Genomic DNA, 19,727 nt, shown 5'->3' on the forward strand with positions numbered 1-19,727 from the left:
CAAAGCTGTGTCAACACAGCCCTGTCACTAAAAGTTAGTGTGCACACAGTCAGCACTTTTGTTGACACTAAATAGATTGCTATTACAGCTCACTTAGAGACCAACAATAAACCAAAATCCTTTTGTCACTTATTTGAAATGAACTATGAATATTTTCTCCATCATCCTTCCATGTTACGTTAGTCTCAAAGATGAAACTCTAAGTTACCATGAGGTAAGTGACTTACGTCAAGCCTGTGTCTAATTCTCAAAACTTGGGTACTCTTCAGTTTTGACAAGTGCCAAACACTCTTCATATGTCACTGAAAAACAATTGCGACTATCACAAAAAGCCATGCTGTGGTAAAAAATACCTTGCACTTTGTTCGTCACAACAAAAAAGCACTCCAGTAGCACATTAAAGCCTGGTGGCTTTTTTGTTTTGATAGACTATAGACTAACACAGCTCTCTCTCTATTTCTTAGTCACATTCCATCTGCTAGAACTTCTCTAGTTCTCTGGCGAAAATACCAATTTCTTTACTTGTTCATCACCCTTCAAAACTTGCTGCCTTCTATCTTATGTGACAGTGGTTTTCAACAACTGGGTCCAACAAACTGTGTGCAAGCGTACAACCTCTACTCAAAAATCTTTTTAGAAGCCCACAAATGAAAACTACTGTACTGCGATGCACTAAGCTGCTCTCCCCCAGTCTAGCTAACTTGCTAATCCTACCTCTGGACCAGTACTCCAAATTTATCCCCCTTGGCTGCCTGTCGCCTTTGAAACCATCACCCATGCTTTGCTTGAACTCTTGTCCTTCCTCATGGCTTTCACAACTGTCTCACTGGCGCTAATTGTTCCTTCAACCGTTTGTTCACATGCTTCTCCTTTCAGCTCCAGCTTTCAAGAGAGCCACCACAGAACCCTTCTTCTAATCTCCATGTGCTCTCCTTCAAGAACATGGTCTGAAATGCCTTCTTCATGACAGCGCCTCAGACTTATCTTTTACTGTCACTTGGGGTACAACCACCTTCCATATCACTCAGACCTAAAATTGGTGGCACAGCTTTGCCTGTATTTCTTCCTAATAGTTGAGGCAAGAGGCTCTACACTCATACTTCCTATCCCTCACCCAGTCTCTTGGATGGAGACCCCATTCCTCTGCCTCCTGACCAGGGTATTTCCAGGCTGAATAATTCCTTGACATCACTGTGTTATTCCCAGCAAAGGAATTCCCTCCCTTTTTAAGTGCCATGGGGCTTCTCTACTTTTGCCCCCAACTTCAGAGGGACATTAGCCTAATTTCCCCCCACAGTGACATCAAAGCGTCAAACTTTGAAGCATCAGTGTGTGCGTAGCCACAGGCACTTTGAAATGCCTGTGCTACTTCAAAGTTTATGCTTTGAAGTTGCTGTGGGGGAAAATTAGCCAAATGAAGTGCTGCGTATTCACCGTAGCACCTTATTAGTAAACTCCTGTCGCCCTGATTACCACACCCCCTTCAAAGTTGGGGGCAAGTATAAACCCAGCCTAGGAGAAGGGTGAGCTCTACAGTATTGTCCGAAGGTCACCAGATTCAGAGTGCCTGGGCTGGCAGAAGAGGAGCATGTTCCAGAGCTGTAGGGCCCTCACACAAACACCCAGTCTGTGACCTGTTCTTGCTTCTACCAACAGGACTCCAGCACAAGTGACTCTTCTCATTCTGCATTTTGACAGCAGACTGGCTATCAATTAGGTACATCATAAGCAAGTCTGGCCTTTAAAGATCAACCGGAACCATAAATATCACCCAGCCTGCAGAAAATGGGTTTAATACAATCAGAGCAGAGTATTTCATTCTTCGAGTAAGATGCTCAATACTCCACAAGCATTAAGGTGGCAGACTGCTATAGAGCACAGTTCCATAAAAAGCATGGTATATTACTTTGGCCATGAAGTAACACAACTCATAAGTAACATGGCAAGAGCCACACATCCAAGTCACGCCTCAGTCTTAGGCCACAGAGACATGCAAAGCTTTTGCTGGTATAGTAAAATTGGCTCCAGGTGCCATTTTTAAAATGTATTTATACCAGAAGTTTCCCTAGCTGCAGAGGCAGTTTCACAGGCAAAAAAGGAGTCTGGAGAATTCCATCCAGGGAACTAGCATAAACTGCATCTCCACACTAAGGTCATACTGGTGATAGCACAACTATATCTGTATTGCTGTAGTACTAAACCTTTTCTAGCACAGATTACACCTTAATGTTACTTCTTGTAGAGTACCTAGGGTTTCCAGATGTTCAGTTTTCAGCTAAAAAAATCTGGTCAAAAAGGGGACTTGGCAGCATCCAGTCAGATACACTGACCAGCTATCAAAAGTGCAGTTATCATGGGGCAGGTGGGGGAGAGGGAAGAGTCATCAACCCATGTCAGCTTCTGCTTAGCTGAGGCTACTTCCTACCCGCATCTCCTTGGTAGGCAGGCTGCAGCTTCCATCCTAACTTCAGAGCACAGGGAGCCCAACGGAGACTGAGGAAGAAAGAAGCTGTGGCCAGGGAAGGGAGAATGTGTGGGGAGAATGCCTTGGGAAGACATGAGGAAAGGCAAAGCAGGAGCAGAGTGTTGGGGGGAAGAGAGGAGAAGAAGGGGTTTCAGTTTTCAGAAATTGCCAAGTTGGCAACACCAAGATCTTCAAGAGTCATCTGTATTGTAATTCCACACAACTAAATTTGACCTTGGGTTGACCACTGAAACACCCTTCTGGGTCTGGGCAAATACCCCTTTGTCCACTTTGCCCTTAAATTCATTTAAACACTGGTGCAAACATCTTCCTGGACTGTCCTCTCATACATTTAAATCCTCATTCTGTATATCCCTTCACCGACTCCTCGTCTTCCATAAACATGAAGAATGAATTATTCGTAATCTGTATTTAATGCCCTTAGGGCTTAATCCTGCCTCATTTCTTACGTTACAGAATCATGTATGCCCTCTTCTGCAACACCAGGGATATCAATCTCTATTTTCCATTAGTCAAACTGTTCAACAAGCATTGCCATGTTTTCTCCAACACAGCCTCTTATATGTAGGAGGAGCGCACTTTAAAAAAAAAAAAAAAAAAAAAAGTGCATTATTTTTCCTTTACATCCAACCTTAACTCACCTAGGCTGTGATGCCTATTTACAAAACACTTAATAAAGGACTGGCAGCAGTGTGCGAGGATACACCTCAGGAATCTGTTTAGGAATGTCTGTGGCTTGTGATCTGAAGCCTTTTCGCATGCCAGGTCTCGCATCCATACAAAAGCACACACTTCACGTTTGTGTTAAAGATCCACAGTTTTGTCTTTGCAGATATTATTTGTGGACTCTATATGGGATGAAGAGTCTTGAATGCAGCTGTTGCTTTCCCTATCCTTACACTGACATCCTTGTCTGTTCCTCTGTCTGTGCCCATAATACTCCTTAAGTAGGTGAACTGCTCCACATCTTCCAGGTCATCCCCTCCCAGTGTGATGGTGGTGTCGTTGGACTGGTTGATCCTTACTGTCTTGGTCCTTCCCATGTTAATGCTCAGTCTATCATTGAGGAAGTTTTGTATAGCATTGCAACCTTTTCTTACATGCTTTCCTATTGGCATGAAATGGAGAGGACATTGTCAGCAAAACCAATGTCCTCTAGCTGTTTGGAAAGTGTCCACTGAATGTCCCGTTGATGGCCATCTGTTGTTCTGCTCATAATCTCATCAAATGGCAAGACTGACAAAAATGAGGAGTTTTGGAACAGAGAAGGACAAGAGAGAGAGAGACAGAAGTGCGTATGGCTAGGCCACACTCTCAGGAAAATCATCATCCAGCATAGCCTGTCAAGCTCTCAAATGGAACTCACAAGTAAAAGACAAAAGGAGGACGATCTCAGACAACGTGGAGATCTACTGACATTGAAGGACAACTGGGGTACTCCTGGAGTCAGCTACAAATTTTGTCTCAAGACAGAGTGAAGTGGAAGAGACCTGTAGATGACATTCTCCACTTGGGTACAGTAAAGCTTTGAAAAGCGCAATGCGAAATTGCACATAACTTGCATTAACGCGAGGTAAGCGCAACTCAAAATCCTGCCCCCCACCCCCAGCGCCACGTGGCCCTGGTTCAAACTAACACCCCCTCCCCCAGGCGTCCTGGCTCAAATCCCTCTCCCTTCCCTTCCCCCCCCCCCCCCCACAAGCTCTGGTTCAACTCCACCCCCACCCACCCCACCTGCAGCCCGAATGCATCCCAGGCTTAACCCCCCTGCCTGACTCCCTCCCATAGCCCCCACCCACCACCAGGCTTAACCCTCCTCAACTGCCCTCCCAACCCCAGGACTCACCTTACAAAAGGAGCTCCAGGTGCTCCTGTTGCCTCCCCATCTGCAGAATGTATATTCCAGCACGGAAAAAAGCCGCCCCCCCAACTTACGTGAAATTCCAGTTCTGTGAGCGTGTGTGGGAATGCAATCCTTGCGTAACTCGACAAACCCTTGTACAGTGATCCTTCAAATCAAGCAGTGTGCGTTATCACTGCTTGTTTCCAGCTATAGCTGGCTCCCCTCCCATCTCCATCTCTTATTTTATACTTGGTTAGTGACCACACCACATTCTTTTCCTTTTGTGTGCACCATGCCCATAAGAGCGGGACCCTGAAGTCCTCATGACATCTCTGAATGCTACCATAACTAAGCAATGGGGCTCACTTCAGGTTGAAAAATATTGCACTACATTGATGTATACTTTTTTCCGTTTAAGGGGTAGATAAACCCTCGAGATATGCTCCATCTAGCTGCGCGTCTCAGGTTAAAGCAACTGCAGTCCCAAAGGTAGCAGGGAAACTGCTCCTGTCAGGTGCAGCAGCTACTGCTGCCAAGGGCAGCAGCTGCGAGTCAGGCTGCCACCCCTGATAGGAGTGGTTTCCCAGTGTCCGGAGTGGTTGGGAGCTGGGAATCAAGTGGTATCCTGGATCCTGGTTCCCCTCCTCTTGCAGAGCCTGGAAACTGAACAAGGCTGCTGCCCTGATTAGTCTTCTGGCTCCAAGGAAACTGAACAAGCCCACTACCCCGCTCAGTTTTCCCTCTCTGCTACTGGAGGGGAGCAGGGAGCCAGGCTCCACCACTTGCAGGACCCAGGAAACTGACCAGTTGGTCAGCTTCCTGGGTCCCGCAAGTGGCAGGGAGATGGCAACCAGGCTGCCCCCTGTTCCCAGCTCCCTGACTCTCTGGGAGCCAGGAAACAGACCAGTCCTACTGGGCGGGTCAGTTTCCCAGCTCCTGCAAGTCCAGAAAAGCCATTAACCAGACTCCCCTCAACATGCACAAAAATTTGAGTTGCGCGGGGGCTGCAGAAAACGCAACATCCATGTAGCTTGATGGTTTACTGTATTCTAGTCTGCCTTTTAAAGAGTAGATGAACTCTAAGCGTCTTTCATCTTTAATGACAATGATCATTTAATTAACAACATTGATATCAAAGTTATAAATAAGAATAAAGTAAAGTGCTTTCTTGTATTAACATGGCTTTGTTCATTCTAAAAACACACCACAGGCAAAGATCCCAAACAAGGGCAAGCAGTAACTATTAACGTACAGGTCAAACCTCTCTAGTCTGGCAAGCCAAATTTGCCAAATCATAGTGTGTGCTATTCTCTAGCAACATTACCAACACTTCCACTGCTTACAGGGCTATTAGAAGAAATTTACATATAAATTGGAATTAAACAACACCACCACAAAAGCCAGGACTGGTGGCTGTAAACAAAATAGGGGAGCACAGGAAACTTGGCCACACCCATGTTAAGTGGACATCCAGCTAACTAAAAGCATTCCGGACCACAGATGCTGCCGTTTGAGAACGCGTCCCAGGCTACAGACGTTCAAACTGTAGAACTTTGTATGTCAAAACCCATTTATAAAATAATTGAAAACAAGTTCTTTACTACACAACAATCAAGGAAAAAAAGTAAGACAACAGTTGTAAGTTCATGGCTCAGCACTGACAGCCTGATAGTAGTTTATAAAACATGATCCTTATCTCTAAATGGAGGTTATTATGTTCTTAAAAAAAAAAAAAAATCACATGTAAGTTCTACACTGGATTATGATACTTACTATAGCAGGTCACTTATCACTTATTATAGACACATGAGATGCAAATATTTTCAGAGCAGTTTTACCAGCAGTTATAATCTTTGGAGGTTTTTCACTAACCCCTTTCTCCTTCAGGAAGAGGAGATGTAACATTACAATATAAGATCTTTAGGAACCCTTTTCTCAGGATTTTTGTACTCAAGATTCAAAAATACTGAAGAATGCTTCCCTCTGTGCTACACTAAGCCAAGGTCTACAGTTTAAGGAAGTGCCGGGTGTTCACTTACAAGCATCAGACTGCACAGTCCACAACGCATTCAGTTTCAACATTTAACATGTACTGTTGGGTCAGATTTCCTTTTTTAAAAAAAAACAGTGCTCAAAAGAGATCCTTCTCCTCAGGAAATAAAACGCTGAAAATTTTGTTCTTCTCCAATAGTCCATTGAACTGAGTTATGTCCTACAAAAACATTGTTAAGATGGTACATGCAATTTTTATTAAAAATTACAAATGTGGTTGCTGTAAGAGATCTTTTTGTTAAAGCAAATTTAAGCATCTGATTCATTAGCAGCTAAGTTGAATCAATACCTAAGACAAGAGTTGGCACGGACAAGCAAGACAGTAATATCAACAACAGACGTTTGTAACCCTTGTTGCCTGCCCCCTCTGCTCATTCTGTGACTTGAAAGCATCCAGCACAGTATCAAACATTCCGTAGTGCAAAAATCTTTATTTCACGGAAGATAGAGAAGTCTTATGTATTACAAAATAAGCCTCAAAAGCTGTTAAATAAAATAACCATATACTTTGCACTGACATAGAATAAAAAAAGCTTGAAATTGCTCTCGACAAATCCAGCTGCTATGCAGTATTGCATTTGGTCTGACAACATACTCCTGGGCTTTGGATTATTTCATTGTCTAAGTACGTAGGCGTCTGTACCCTAAAGGATCTTGGCTTTCAAGTCAATAGTTGGCTGAGAATCAGAGTGCATAATTTGAACTCTACAGCAGCAAGAGTCTGCCAACAAGAAAGAAGCAAACCTAGTAATTCTGCTCCTCTGGAGCAATTTTAAAGGAAGATTTATGCAAAATAGCAGTTTAAAATGAAAACTACCTGCTTATTCACATATCAACCGAGTGCTCAGCTGTAGTTGGACTCCACAGAAAAAGCATAATAGAACTTTTGTTTCACATTTTACTGTTTCACTCAAATAAATCAATATATCTGGGAGAGTGGGAAATACTCTGATCCTGACTTTATCTACTTTTTTAAAATGACTTCATTGCTTGCAAAGAAATTAGGTGCTGTTCCACTAACTTACATTTAAATTCAATTTTACAGGTTAGATTGCTTTCAAAATATAACTAATGATTTAAACTTGTACTGCAGAAAACTATCAATCACAAAACATCCCTACTTTAAGATTTTCTTGACAGTAGTTTTGAGACCATTTTTCTACTAACCTTCCAAACCAAGGCAAACAAAAAACAGAGGGAGTCACTTTATGCAAGTGTAAGAGGTGGGCAGAAGAAGGGTTTTATTAAATAATGCATTGCCTTACAAGCAGTATTGCCAAGAGGCCCCAATCAAAATCAGAACTGCTGCATTAGGCACTGCCTAGCCCAGTGTCCTGTCTCCGAACAGACAATTACTGAGTGATCCACCCCTTCTCATCCGAGCATAGCTTCTGGGAGTCAGAGGTTAAGTACATCCAGAGAATGGGGTTGCATGCCTGACTATCATGATTATACCCACTGAGGGCTCTCTTTTCCATAAACTTACTAGTTTTATTTGAATCCCATTATACTTTTGGCTTTGACAACCTTCCCTGGCAATGAGTTCTGCAGGTTGGCTGTGCCTTGTGTGACAAAAAACTTCATGTTTATTTAATATCCACTGCCTATTAATTTCTTTTGGATCCCTGGTTGTGTCAGGTGAAAGAATAAATTACACTTCCTATTCATGATTTTATTAGACCTCTATCACAACCCCCATTAGCTGTCCATTTTCTAAGATGAATGTTCCCAGCCTTTTTAATCTCTCTTCACACAGAAGCTGTTCCATGCCCTTAATCGTTTTTGTTGCTCTTCTCTGTACCTTTTTCCATTTCTAATATATCTTTTTTGGGGTCGGGGCAACCAGAAAGGCAGCCACTTTCAAGGTGAGAGCATACTATGGATTTAGATAGGGGCAGGATGTTACTTTCCTTATGGTTCTTAACGTTATTAGCTTTACTGACTTCTGCTGCAAACTGAGTGGATAGGTTCAGAGAACTATCCACAATGATTCCAAGACCTCTTTCTTAATGGGTAAAAGTTAACTTAGTCGCTATTGTTTCGTGTGCAGATTTGGGATTATATTTTCCAATATGTATTACTTTGCATTTAACACTGAATTTTATCTAAGGTGGATGAAAATGAATTGTTTTTTAAGAAGTAAAATATTTTATTTTTAAATCATAAGTGAAATACTAAACTTCTCATTTAAAAATAACAGCTACAATTAAACCTCATCAAAAACATGCTCCATGTGTGCACAGGAGTCAAGGTAGGGGATGGACGACGTGGTGGGGTGCAGGAGTCTGGGGGAGTGGAGGATTCAGCGCTGAGGGCTTACCAGGACCCCCAGAAACAACATTGGCACTGCCCCAACAGGGCACACCACCAACCACCCATGACAGCTCCTTGTGGCCAGCGCAGGGGGTGAGGGAGGGGAGGACGGGGCACCAGCTGCTCCTCACAGGGCTTGGGGCCACTTACCCATACCAGTGGTCAGCAATATGGAGGTCCCCAACCTGCCAGTCTCTTCCTAGTGCAGCCAGTGAGCTGTTTAACTGTCCCCCATGGTCACTGCCCCCAGCTGTCGTTGCAGAGCATGACTGTCCCTCCTATCAGATCCTTCCCTTTCCAGGATATGGATAGCAAATCGAATTCTAGGCACATCCCATTTTCCTGGCACAACCAAAAACTCTGACCTTACTTTAAATTATGAGATGAGGAAATATAGCAAATTTGGCGATCCTAGCTCTTACCATTTAGGAGTTCTTGAACAAATGAACTCAGCTGGGCAGATGGACAAGACAGAGGAATAAGCTCCCTAAAATATACGTATATTTTATTAAACTTAATCTTATAGATTTGAGAGAGAGAGAGAGAGAGAGAGAGAGAGTGTTCTAGTTCTTACTATTCCTGAAGTACACTACTGCATCGACAGCCTGACACAAGTGGCGAGTATTATGTACCGTTTCCTAGGTTAATAAAGATCAAGTTAAATAAAAATTACACAAAGATTACCTTCTTAGACATTGCAAAATGCTGTACTGAGTTGTAAATTAACATGTTTTAGTGATCAGATCCATTGGTTAAGAAATATGAGAAGACATGTCAGTAGGAAACTTGACTTAAATCAGGGGTCAGAAACCCCCAGCACAGGCGCCAAGAGTAGCATGTGAGCTGATTGTCATCAGCACACAAGGCAGGAGCTCAGCTGTATCCCTCCTCCCACATGCAGCTGGGAGCTTGCTCAAAGCCATACTGCCCATGGATTAACAATAGACCAGCTAATGCTACCAACAATTGATTATCATTATTCCATTAAATTTCTCTGGTGCCTACTATGCCAATATTCCCATTTAATAGCAGGTGCTCAAATTCACTCGTATTAGTACTTAAACTTTTTGTATTTGTACAAAAGTACTCATAAAAATGTGTCAATATTTAGTTGCCTGTATTCATTTGATGTAATCTCCCTGAAAGCATGTGTGTATTTTTATAAATTTAAGTATCGTACTTATGACTTATTAATGAATTCTTTGATAAGCAGTATTACAGATTTTGATTTATAAAACAGAGGAAGTTTATGGGGCAAGCTGCATGAAAATTTTAAACTCAATTCCAACTTTTTTTTGGTCTTGCCACTGATTATTTTAAAACAAAATGGTTTTTAAGATGTTTAATAGGAAATATGCTACAGAATATGAGGCGTGCACGCACGGGCACGGACGCACACATGCACACACACACACACACAGAGTACATTAAATGCTCTGTGGAAAACCTTTACTTTTCAACTCCCAGTCAGTCAAGAGCTATAATTATATGGGACAAAGGCCTAAAATGGATCCCACTGACAAAAGCATGATTAACAGACTAGTTCCTTTTTAAAAAAAGATATATTGCAGCAAAACCACAGATATGGTAAAAGGCTCAAAACAACATCATATCTGCTAATTCAAGGGAACTTAGATCTGGGTTATCTTATTGCCCAGAATGTCAGACAAACCAGTATTGATGAGCCACGTGCGAAGATATTTTAAGACAACACATATTTAAGGAGTTACTAATACTAGGAATAGCCAGAAGAACCTAATATTCCAGTCATCAGACTGAGTACTTAGACTATGCATGGCAATCGTGTTGCAGCCATACTGGCCCAGGATATTAGAGAGACAAGGAGTATGAAGCAATACCTGTTATTGCACATGCTTATGTCTCATACAACAAAAGTTTCTGAGTTTTACAATCCAACTTGTGTCACAACCTTCATCTACTGATTTCCGTTAGCCAAAGCTGTAATAAAGCATCAAGCAGCATTGTACAAATGAGTCTCGTAATTAGACATGGACAGGTATTAAAGGGAATGAGGAATTCCAATTCAGATGTCAAGATCAATGAGAAAATCAGGGCCATCGGAACAGAATGCAGCAATTAACAAAGGCTGTCAAATTAAGTACTGAAAAAGACTGTTGAAGGAGAAAATATTTATCACCACCACATACACTTTTAAACTATGTTCCTTTTCTTTCTTTAAATCCAAAATTGCAACTACATATTGCAGTGTGAACATCTTCATTTTTAAAACCCGTTTTTATTTCTCCAGCAATTCAGCCAGGCTGACGCTTGCTTGAAAGCTAAATATATTGACATCTCCACACCTCTGCAATTTAGATTTTACCAAAAATTTTATTTTCTCAAAATACGAGTGGTAATACGTATCCTTGGATAACATATCTGAAGGACTACATAAGTAACACCACTTTTGTACACCAGAAGTTAAACTCAAGTTACCTGATAAGTCAGCAACAGAAATGGGAAAACATCCCAGGTAGGCTGTCTCCCAACACTTGGCTCTAAATCAGCCTGATGCACCATTACCCCATATTTGTTTTATCCTTGTGCATCTTGACCCATAGCTATTTGCAAGAAAAGACAACAGTGTCACCTGGTAGTGCACCAGTTCATGCTGTCTGAAACACAATAGTCTTATGGCATGCACATCCAGACAAACTCTTCATGAAGGGTTTCCAAGTCTGTAATCCTTACCTGTTATATATTTCATCTTAAAAATCAGAGCAGAAATGATCTCACCATACGCCACCAACAACAGAAATTTAAATTACATTCTGTATTTAAAAAGAGACTTTAATTATGACCATCTATCATCTGGGTGCATCAAATGCGAGTATCACAAATAACTGACCCAAATGTTCCTATGTCAAGGCTTCAATTTCAACGCCCATTTCTGTGGCTGAAAATTACAATAGTTAAATGAAGCCAATATTTGTAAGTCGCACCGTTTCAGAGCTGTTCTTTTCATCAACATTTATTTTTATATCTTTACTCAAAGCAAAACTGTGGTTAGATAAAACTAGACTCCCCTGGTCATTAGAAAACACTTCAATCCAATCTTAATACACAAATTCCAACATGTGCAGGGCATTGGGACACTTTTTAATCTCAGTATACTTTTGATGATGCAATTTAATCAAACTTGAATTCTACTATACTTTTAACAGTCTTTAGAAATTCAAATTAGGAACTACTAGACACTAAACAGCAGTTACTTACCTTGTAACTGTTGTTCATGTCCATCCCATGTAGGTGTGTGCACACAGCATGCACGCATCAGACATTTTTCCCTTAGGAGTACCCAGCAGGCCAGCAGCAGATCCCCTTAGAGACACACTGGTATAACTGCACATACTTACTGGCCCTCCACCCCCTTGGTTCCTTTTCACCAGAATTCTGTGATTAAGAGACAGTGGGTGGGATTTGGAATGAATATTGGCAACACATCTCGAAGGACGACAGTTACAGGGTAAGTAAGCATTCTTCTTCTACTGCTTGCTCACATCCACTCCATGTATAGAGCACTCCAAAGCAGACATCCCAGGAGGCGGGATAGGAGTTCTAACTTTCCACCGACTGGAGGACAGCCTTTCACAGGGCAGCGTCCTCCCTGGCCTGATGTGTCAATGCATAGTGGTTGGTAAAGATGGAGAGAGAGGACCAACTGGCTGTCCTACACACGTCCAGGATCGGTACATGAGACACAAAGGCTGCTGCACTCTCATGGTTTGGGCCCTGAGGGGACGAGCTGGGACCCCTGCCAGCCCACAGCATTCCCTAATGCATGCCATGATCCAGGATGAGATCATCTGAGCAGAAACCTGCTCCCCTTTAACTTTTCTGCAATGGCAACACAGAGCTGGGGAGACTTGCAAAAGGACTTTGGTCTTTCCCAACAAAAGGCTAAAGCCCCTTCTAACATCTAAGGTGTGCAGAGCCTGTTCTTTACTGGACACATGAGGTTTGAGGTAAAAAGACTGGCAGGAAAATGTCCTGAGACATGACAATTCGACACCACCTTAGGCAAAAAGGCAGGGTGGGGGGAGTAACCTGATTTTATCTTTAAAGAAAATTGTACAAGGGGCCTTAGTAAGAGCCCTAAGTTCACATATCAGCCTGGCTGACATGACGGTCACCAATAGGGATACCTTGGAAGGCAGATGTAACAATGAACACATTGCCAGAGGTTCAAACAGAGGTCCCATGAGCTTAGATCCCACTGTAGAATGGGTTGTCACACATGCGGATGATGCTTGTCCAGGCCCTTCAAAAACCTGTTTACCATTGGATCCGCAAAAAAGTTCTTACCCTTGTGCCCCTGATGGAAAGAGCTGCTAGATGGACCTTAATTGAGGAAGAGGATAACCCCTGAAGCCTAAGGTCCAGAAGGTAATCTAGGATCAAAGGAACCAGACCATCTATAGGAGACGCCCACTTCTGGGTAGGCAAGATATAAAACTGCTTCCATTTGGCCAAATAAGTAGCCCTAGTGGAAGGTTTCCTGCTTCCCAGCACGTGGGCCAAACACTGGAGCTCTGCCATTGTCAGCCACAAAGCTTCCATGCCGTCAGGTGCAGGGACCGCAGGTCCAGGTGGTGGAACCTTCCAGAGTCCTGCGTGATCAGGTCAGGGACTAACAGGAGCATGATCAGCCTGTCGTATGACACTCAGGAGAGTAGAAAACCGGTGCTGCCCAGGCCACATGGGTGCAATGAGGATCAGAGAAGCCCTGAATTCCCAGACATACAAGAGCACCAGGGAAAGTTAGCAGGAATGGTGAAAATACATACAAGGGACTCTGCGGCCAGGGAGTTAATGACGCGTCTCCCAGAGAGCCCAGGCCCATGAGGGAAACAGAACCTCGTGGACTTCATGTTCTGCTGCATGACACACAGGTCGAGAAGGGGAACCCTTGCCTGCAGAAGACACCCAGGGCCATATCCCCAAAGGTCCACCTGTGGCCCAAGAAGAACCTGCTTAGTCAGTCCACCAAAATGTTCTGGGTGCCCAGAAGATAGAAGGCAACGTGGGGCATATCCATCCTGATGCAGAGTTCTCTCAGGTGATGTGAGGAGGCCCCGCCCTGCCTATTGATATATGAGATTGCCAACATGCTGTCAGACAGGATGAGGACCGACTTGCCCCTGAGCTGGGAGAGAAAGGCTACAGGGGTGAGGCAGACCACTTTCAACTCCCCAACACTGATATACATGGAAAAGTCACCCTTTGACCACATACCTTGCATCCATGTCTCTGAGATGGGCTCCCCAACTCGTGTGATGCATCTGCTATGAGCTGGAGGGCCAGCAGCTGTCTAGAAAACAGGACCCCAGCACACACCTTCCCTGCTCCTAACCTGAGCCCACCACTACAGGGAATGGAGAACATCAGGGGAACCACCAACACTCTGTTTCATGCGTGACAGGACAGTTTAGGAATCTGTGCCAGCCACATCTTCAGTGGGCACATGAGGAACCTGGCATGGTGACTTGCACAGGTGCATGCCACCATTAAGTCCAGAAGGTGCATGCAGGCCCTTGCCATCGTTATCAGGAATGTCAGCATGTCCCAGACTGAGGGCCTGATTACCAGGAAGCAGGATCAGAGGACACAAGCTTTGACCACCTTCGAACCCAAAGTTGTGTACATAAATTCTATTACTGGAATAGGCACCAGAATTGATTTGGGCATGTTCAGGACCAGGACCAGTTTCTGGAAGGGACCCTGTATTAGGGTGATGTGTGCCCGTACCTGGTTGGCAGAGTGTCCACACAGTAGCCAGTCATCCAGAGATGGGAACACCTGGACCCCCAACTTCCTGAGAGCAGTGGTGACAAACACTATGCACTTCATGAAGACCTGGAAAGCCTAAAGGGGAGGGCCATAAACTGATAGTAATCCCTGCCCACCATAAAACAGAAGAACCGCCGATGCTGGGGTATAAGAGATACATGGAAGTGTGCATCTTTTATATTGAGGGCAGCATACCAGTCTCCAGGAGCCAGAGTCACCATCTTGAAATTCTTCCTGACTATAAAGGCATTGAGGTCTCAGAGAGAGGATGAGATTAAACCCACTCTTTGCCTTGGGACCAGAAAACAACAGGAATAAAAAATCCATACCTATCACCAAGGGAACCACCTCTACTGCTCCCAGGACAAGGAGCTAAAGCACCTCCTGCAGGAGGATCTCCTGAGAGAGGTCTCTGAAGATGGATGGCATAGGAGGATACAGATAGGGTTCACCAACAGGGGCACTCTGGACCCAGAGAACACCGAGCTTGATCTAGAGGGGCCAGTGCCCTGACTTTGATAAGCACAAGGGGTCCAAAATGGCCACTGAGATGGGCTTGGAGCCTACAGAGGCCATGATTGCTGCAAAACCAGTACCGGGGCTGGCTGTGGCAACTGGTGCTGCCAGTGAGCAGATGACTCTGTTGATCAGGATATGGCTTTTGGTCTATCTGAATGGATGTTGGGCAGAACAGTGATGTACAATCACCTAGTTTTTGGCCCCTAATAAATTGTACAGTCTGCCAACTATGTCAAGTCCACTCAGGCCTTAGCCAAGAAGGGGCTCAAGAACACCACGTGACTGGATGCTGAAGTCTCTTGCATCAACAAAAGCAACACTCACTTCTCCCCACTCACGAGGGATGTTGGGGCAAACTGGGGCCTCAGAAAAAACAAAAAATGGCCAGCTATAGCCTTCAGGAACTGGCAAGCAGAACCAGTAAGGAGTCAACAAGAAGATGACAGGAAGCCAATACTTGACTGGCTACTTCTTGACTAAAACCAAAGGGAGTAACACCCAGGGTTCATACTGGCTGAAATCCATCCCCAAACTAGGAGGGGGGAAAAAAAACGGCCGGGCATTAATTTAAATTTAACCCTACTAACAATAATATCTGTTTTTTCCTATTAGTTATGGAACAGTAATCTGAATAACGATCTATGAAATTGTGCTTATAGTTCAAAGACGATGTCTAGGCACAAAATATACTGCTTAAGTCTGTTTTTTTTATTGAAGTCTGTCTTCTAGAAGAAAAGGCAGAATCACTATGGGAATCCAAAAATCACATGAAATGGGATCCAAACCAATTAAAACCTGATTAATCCATATATAAAAGTCTAGAATAATTATAATAAAAATAAGAGACTTGTTGATGAAAGTGAAATTCTGAGTGTGAAGTTCAATTCCTATGACTGCATTTAGCCAGTGGAAAAGGATGGAACTGAGGTGATGGAAGTGCACAAGGCCTCACAGTAACTGGCTGCAGATGCTCAGTGCCATTAAAGGGCACTCAAGACATCTCAAGACACTGATTTTTCTAGAATGTTCCCAGAACCCAACAGCACTTTCCCCACAACACAGCCTGGGTCAAACTGAGAAAAATTAACTAATGTCTCCAGTGGAAATATTCTGAAGCCATCTTAACCACAGTACATTTATAGCATATGAAAGCAAAATTAAGCAAATTATAGCACTGCTGCAAGGACACTCTTCTACTATAAAGTTTTAGAGTAATGTAGTAATACAGTCAAAAGTTCTTACACCAGGCTACAATAATATTACTGCCAAGGAACTCTGATAGAAATTGTTGGTTTGAAAAAAGGAATTGCCTGGCGGCACTAAGAAATAGCATACTGACAGAGTTAGTGTGTCAATACGGCACAGATCAAGGCCTTGAACACATGGAGGTTATCATCGGTTACTTAGAAATTTTCACAAGAATAAATGTTTTAGAAATATCACCAAATCTCTGGAGCTAAATTTAAGTAATTATATGGATAGTTCCTAGTACGTAGTAACTATATAGTAGTTTGTCTTCACTTCATTGCTGAACTGTGATGCAATACCTGTGTCCTATCATACTGCAACTGCATTGCAGGAGGCAGGTTGTCAATGAATGATATTACACAATTTTACTACACCCGCTTTGTGCTGCACAAGTCAGAGCCCTCTACTAGAATTAGAGAGACTTAATTCATGAATTGTCAAAGACATTTGCAATAGTGTAGAAAGCTCATCCTTAGGTGGTTAATTCAATTCTTCTACCATAGAACGCTGCCGCTGAAGATTATTGGAAAAGACTCTTAAAGGTATCTTGTTAATCCTACCAAAGAGCAGTTGCAGAAGACTCACAGGTTATACATTATTCATATCTATATGAAAAATTACATTGCATGGTTAACAATAAAGTTCATTGGTGCATTAGTCACCATGAACAGGTTACTGCCATGAATGGCTGTTTTAGCAAATAGTATAGACAACCTATTTTTAGTTCTACAGCTTTAAGAGACCACCTGAATATCTTAATTTTTTTTGTTTTTTTTTCTTCAAGGGTTGCATTTCAAATTCTTTTTTCCTGAGTTTAAATGATGATCTGAAGTATGATCAGGTGCCATAAATTGTAAGCAAATCTAATACAACATGGAATAAGGAAAATAAATCCAACTTCAACTTCATATCTGTTCTGACATGGCAACATTTTGTTTTTAAACACACACGGTTACTCACAACGAGTCTCTCCACATCATCCCTGTAAAGCAAAGTTATCTCCTGGGCTGTTCATGTACCTGCAGTTGAACACATATACACACACATACAAAAAAAGAGCATGGAGCAGAAAGTCACAGATTGACATCAAGATATAAATTGCAGATTCCCAGATCCCAGATATTCTAGCAAAGAAGGGCAAGATACGTCCCAATCATTCCTATACAATTGATTCTCCTCTTCTTTTTCACAACACTGATCTCACTGATACTTACACAAATTGTGGTGCACAATTTGCCTACCTTTTGCTGACAGTTCCCCCACAGTCTAAACAGCCTATCTCTGCCAACAGTTCTATTGGGAGAGGCTTTTCTAAAATTTGACCTGTCCACACAGGGGCAAATGTCAGAAAAACCCCCTCTGTCAACACATCCCTTCTTTCTCATTGAATGAGGTGTACAGGGATGTCGACAGATACTGCCAAACCCTGCTAGTAAGCGACCAGGGAGCTTTGCGACCGGGTGCTGGCAAACAGGGTGCGTGCTAACAGGAGGGAGTTTGGAGAGGCTCTCCTGGAGGAGGAGAAGGAAGGAGCAAACTAAAGCACCTTGGGGTAAGTGGCTGCTTATATTTGGAGGTTTTGGGCTTGTGTGTTTGTTTGGAGTTTGGAGTTTGTTTGTTTGGAGTGCTGAGCTGAGTGTGTGTTTGTTTGTTTGAAAGGCCGTGTGCTCAGGCAGGCAGGCAGGCAGGCAGGCAGTTGGAAGCTGATTAGGTTTGAATTGAAACACCGTGTGCTGATTGGCTGAGCTGTAGGCAGAGGGAGGAGCTATCAGGGAGGCTGAGCACTTAAACCCTGCTAGTAAGCGACCAGGGAGCTTTGCGACCGGGTGCTGGCAAACAGGGTGCGTGCTAACAGGAGGGAGTTTGGAGAGGCTCTCCTGGAGGAGGAGAAGGAAGGAGCAAACTAAAGCACCTTGGGGTAAGTGGCTGCTTATATTTGGAGGTTTTGGGCTTGTGTGTTTGTTTGGAGTTTGGAGTTTGTTTGTTTGGAGTGCTGAGCTGAGTGTGTGTTTGTTTGTTTGAAAGGCCGTGTGCTCAGGCAGGCAGGCAGGCAGGCAGGCAGTTGGAAGCTGATTAGGTTTGAATTGAAACACCGTGTGCTGATTGGCTGAGCTGTAGGCAGAGGGAGGAGCTATCAGGGAGGCTGAGCACTTAAACCCTGCTAGTAAGCGACCAGGGAGCTTTGCGACCGGGTGCTGGCAAACAGGGTGCGTGCTAACAGGAGGGAGTTTGGAGAGGGGAGTTGAGAGGGGGAGCTTGGAGGGAGCCAGTGACTTACTTCTGTTGCCCTTAAACTAAATCCTTTATAACAACCTCTATCTGAAACATTTAATTAACCCTCGTATATAACTAGAGTAGGAAATGGAGGCAGAAGCCCAGCAGCAGAGTGGGGGCTATCCTGTTTATTGTGTCGAGTGCAGTATGTATGACTACCTACCCTGTGGGCGGGTGGCGTATGTGTGCGCTCGATGCAAGGAGCTCCTGGCCCTCAGAGACCGAGTGCGTGCTTTGGAGGCCAGGGTGGCTGAACTGGAGGAGCTAAGGAAGGCAGAGGTGTTTGTGGATGAGACTTTCCGGGACATAGTAGGGCTGTCCCACCTCCAATCTGACAGTCCTGAGGCTGTTACGGAGGATGAAAGGCTCAGGGAAGGAGAGCAGTCAAGGGGAGCAGAGGGAAACCATCCCGTAGTTGGGACCCTCCTTCCAGAGGGTGGTGATGTATCCTCTCGTGCCGAGGATACTTCTCCGGGGGAGGGAGCGCCAGCTGTTAGGAAGAAGCAGGTTTTAGTAGTGGGGGATTCCATCATTAGAAATATAGATAGTTGGGTTTGTGATGACCGGGAGAACCGTATGGTGACTTGCCTGCCTGGTGCGAAGGTTGCGGATCTCTCGAGGCATCTAGACAGACTTATGGGCAGTGCTGGGGAGGAGCCGGTCGTCGTGGTACATGTTGGTACCAATGACATAGGGAAGGGTAGAAGAGATGTTCTGGAGGCCAAATTTAGGTTACTAGGAAGGAGACTGAAATCCAGAACATCTTTGGTGGCATTCTCTGAAATGCTTCCAGTTCCACGCGCAGGGCCAGATAGACAGGCAGAACTTCAGAGTCTCAATGCGTGGATGAGACGATGGTGTAGGGAAGAGGGGTTTAGATTTATTAGGAACTGGGGACACTTTTGGGGTAGGGGGAGCCTATACAGGAAGGATGGGCTCCACCTAAATCAAGGTGGATCCAGACTGCTGGCATTAAACATTAAAAAGGACATAGAGCAGTTTTTAAACTAAGAGGTGGGGGAAAGCCGATTGGTGCGGGGGAGCACCTGGATCGGACGGAGACTTCTCTTACACGAGGCTCCATAGACAGGGATTCCCTAGAAGTTAGTCAGATAGGGAACGTGGGAAATAATATATGGGCAAGATCAGATGTGAAACAATCGTGCATAAAAAAATCCACCA

General features: G+C 43.8%; 1 protein-coding gene across 5 annotated transcripts in view; it reads right to left on the minus strand.

Annotated features, from left to right (window-relative positions):
• Window positions 1-19,727, minus strand: part of KLHL13 (kelch like family member 13) — a 155,201-nt gene that overhangs the window by 107,624 nt on the left and 27,850 nt on the right. For 2 of the 5 annotated variants that reach the window (XM_075007530.1, XM_075007527.1), the window contains exon 3: window positions 17,232-17,290. The exons of 2 other annotated variants lie outside the window; for them this stretch is intronic. In XM_075007530.1, coding sequence (XP_074863631.1) covers window positions 17,232-17,251 — 20 coding nt within the window. In that variant the 5' untranslated portion in view covers window positions 17,252-17,290. Of the gene's footprint in view, window positions 1-17,231; window positions 17,291-19,727 lie in introns of those variants that run through there. One more of the 5 variants, XM_075007526.1, reaches the window with a different exon arrangement.

This window comes from Carettochelys insculpta, chromosome 13, assembly GCF_033958435.1.
Source record: "Carettochelys insculpta isolate YL-2023 chromosome 13, ASM3395843v1, whole genome shotgun sequence".
Taxonomy (NCBI): Eukaryota; Metazoa; Chordata; order Testudines; family Carettochelyidae; genus Carettochelys; species Carettochelys insculpta.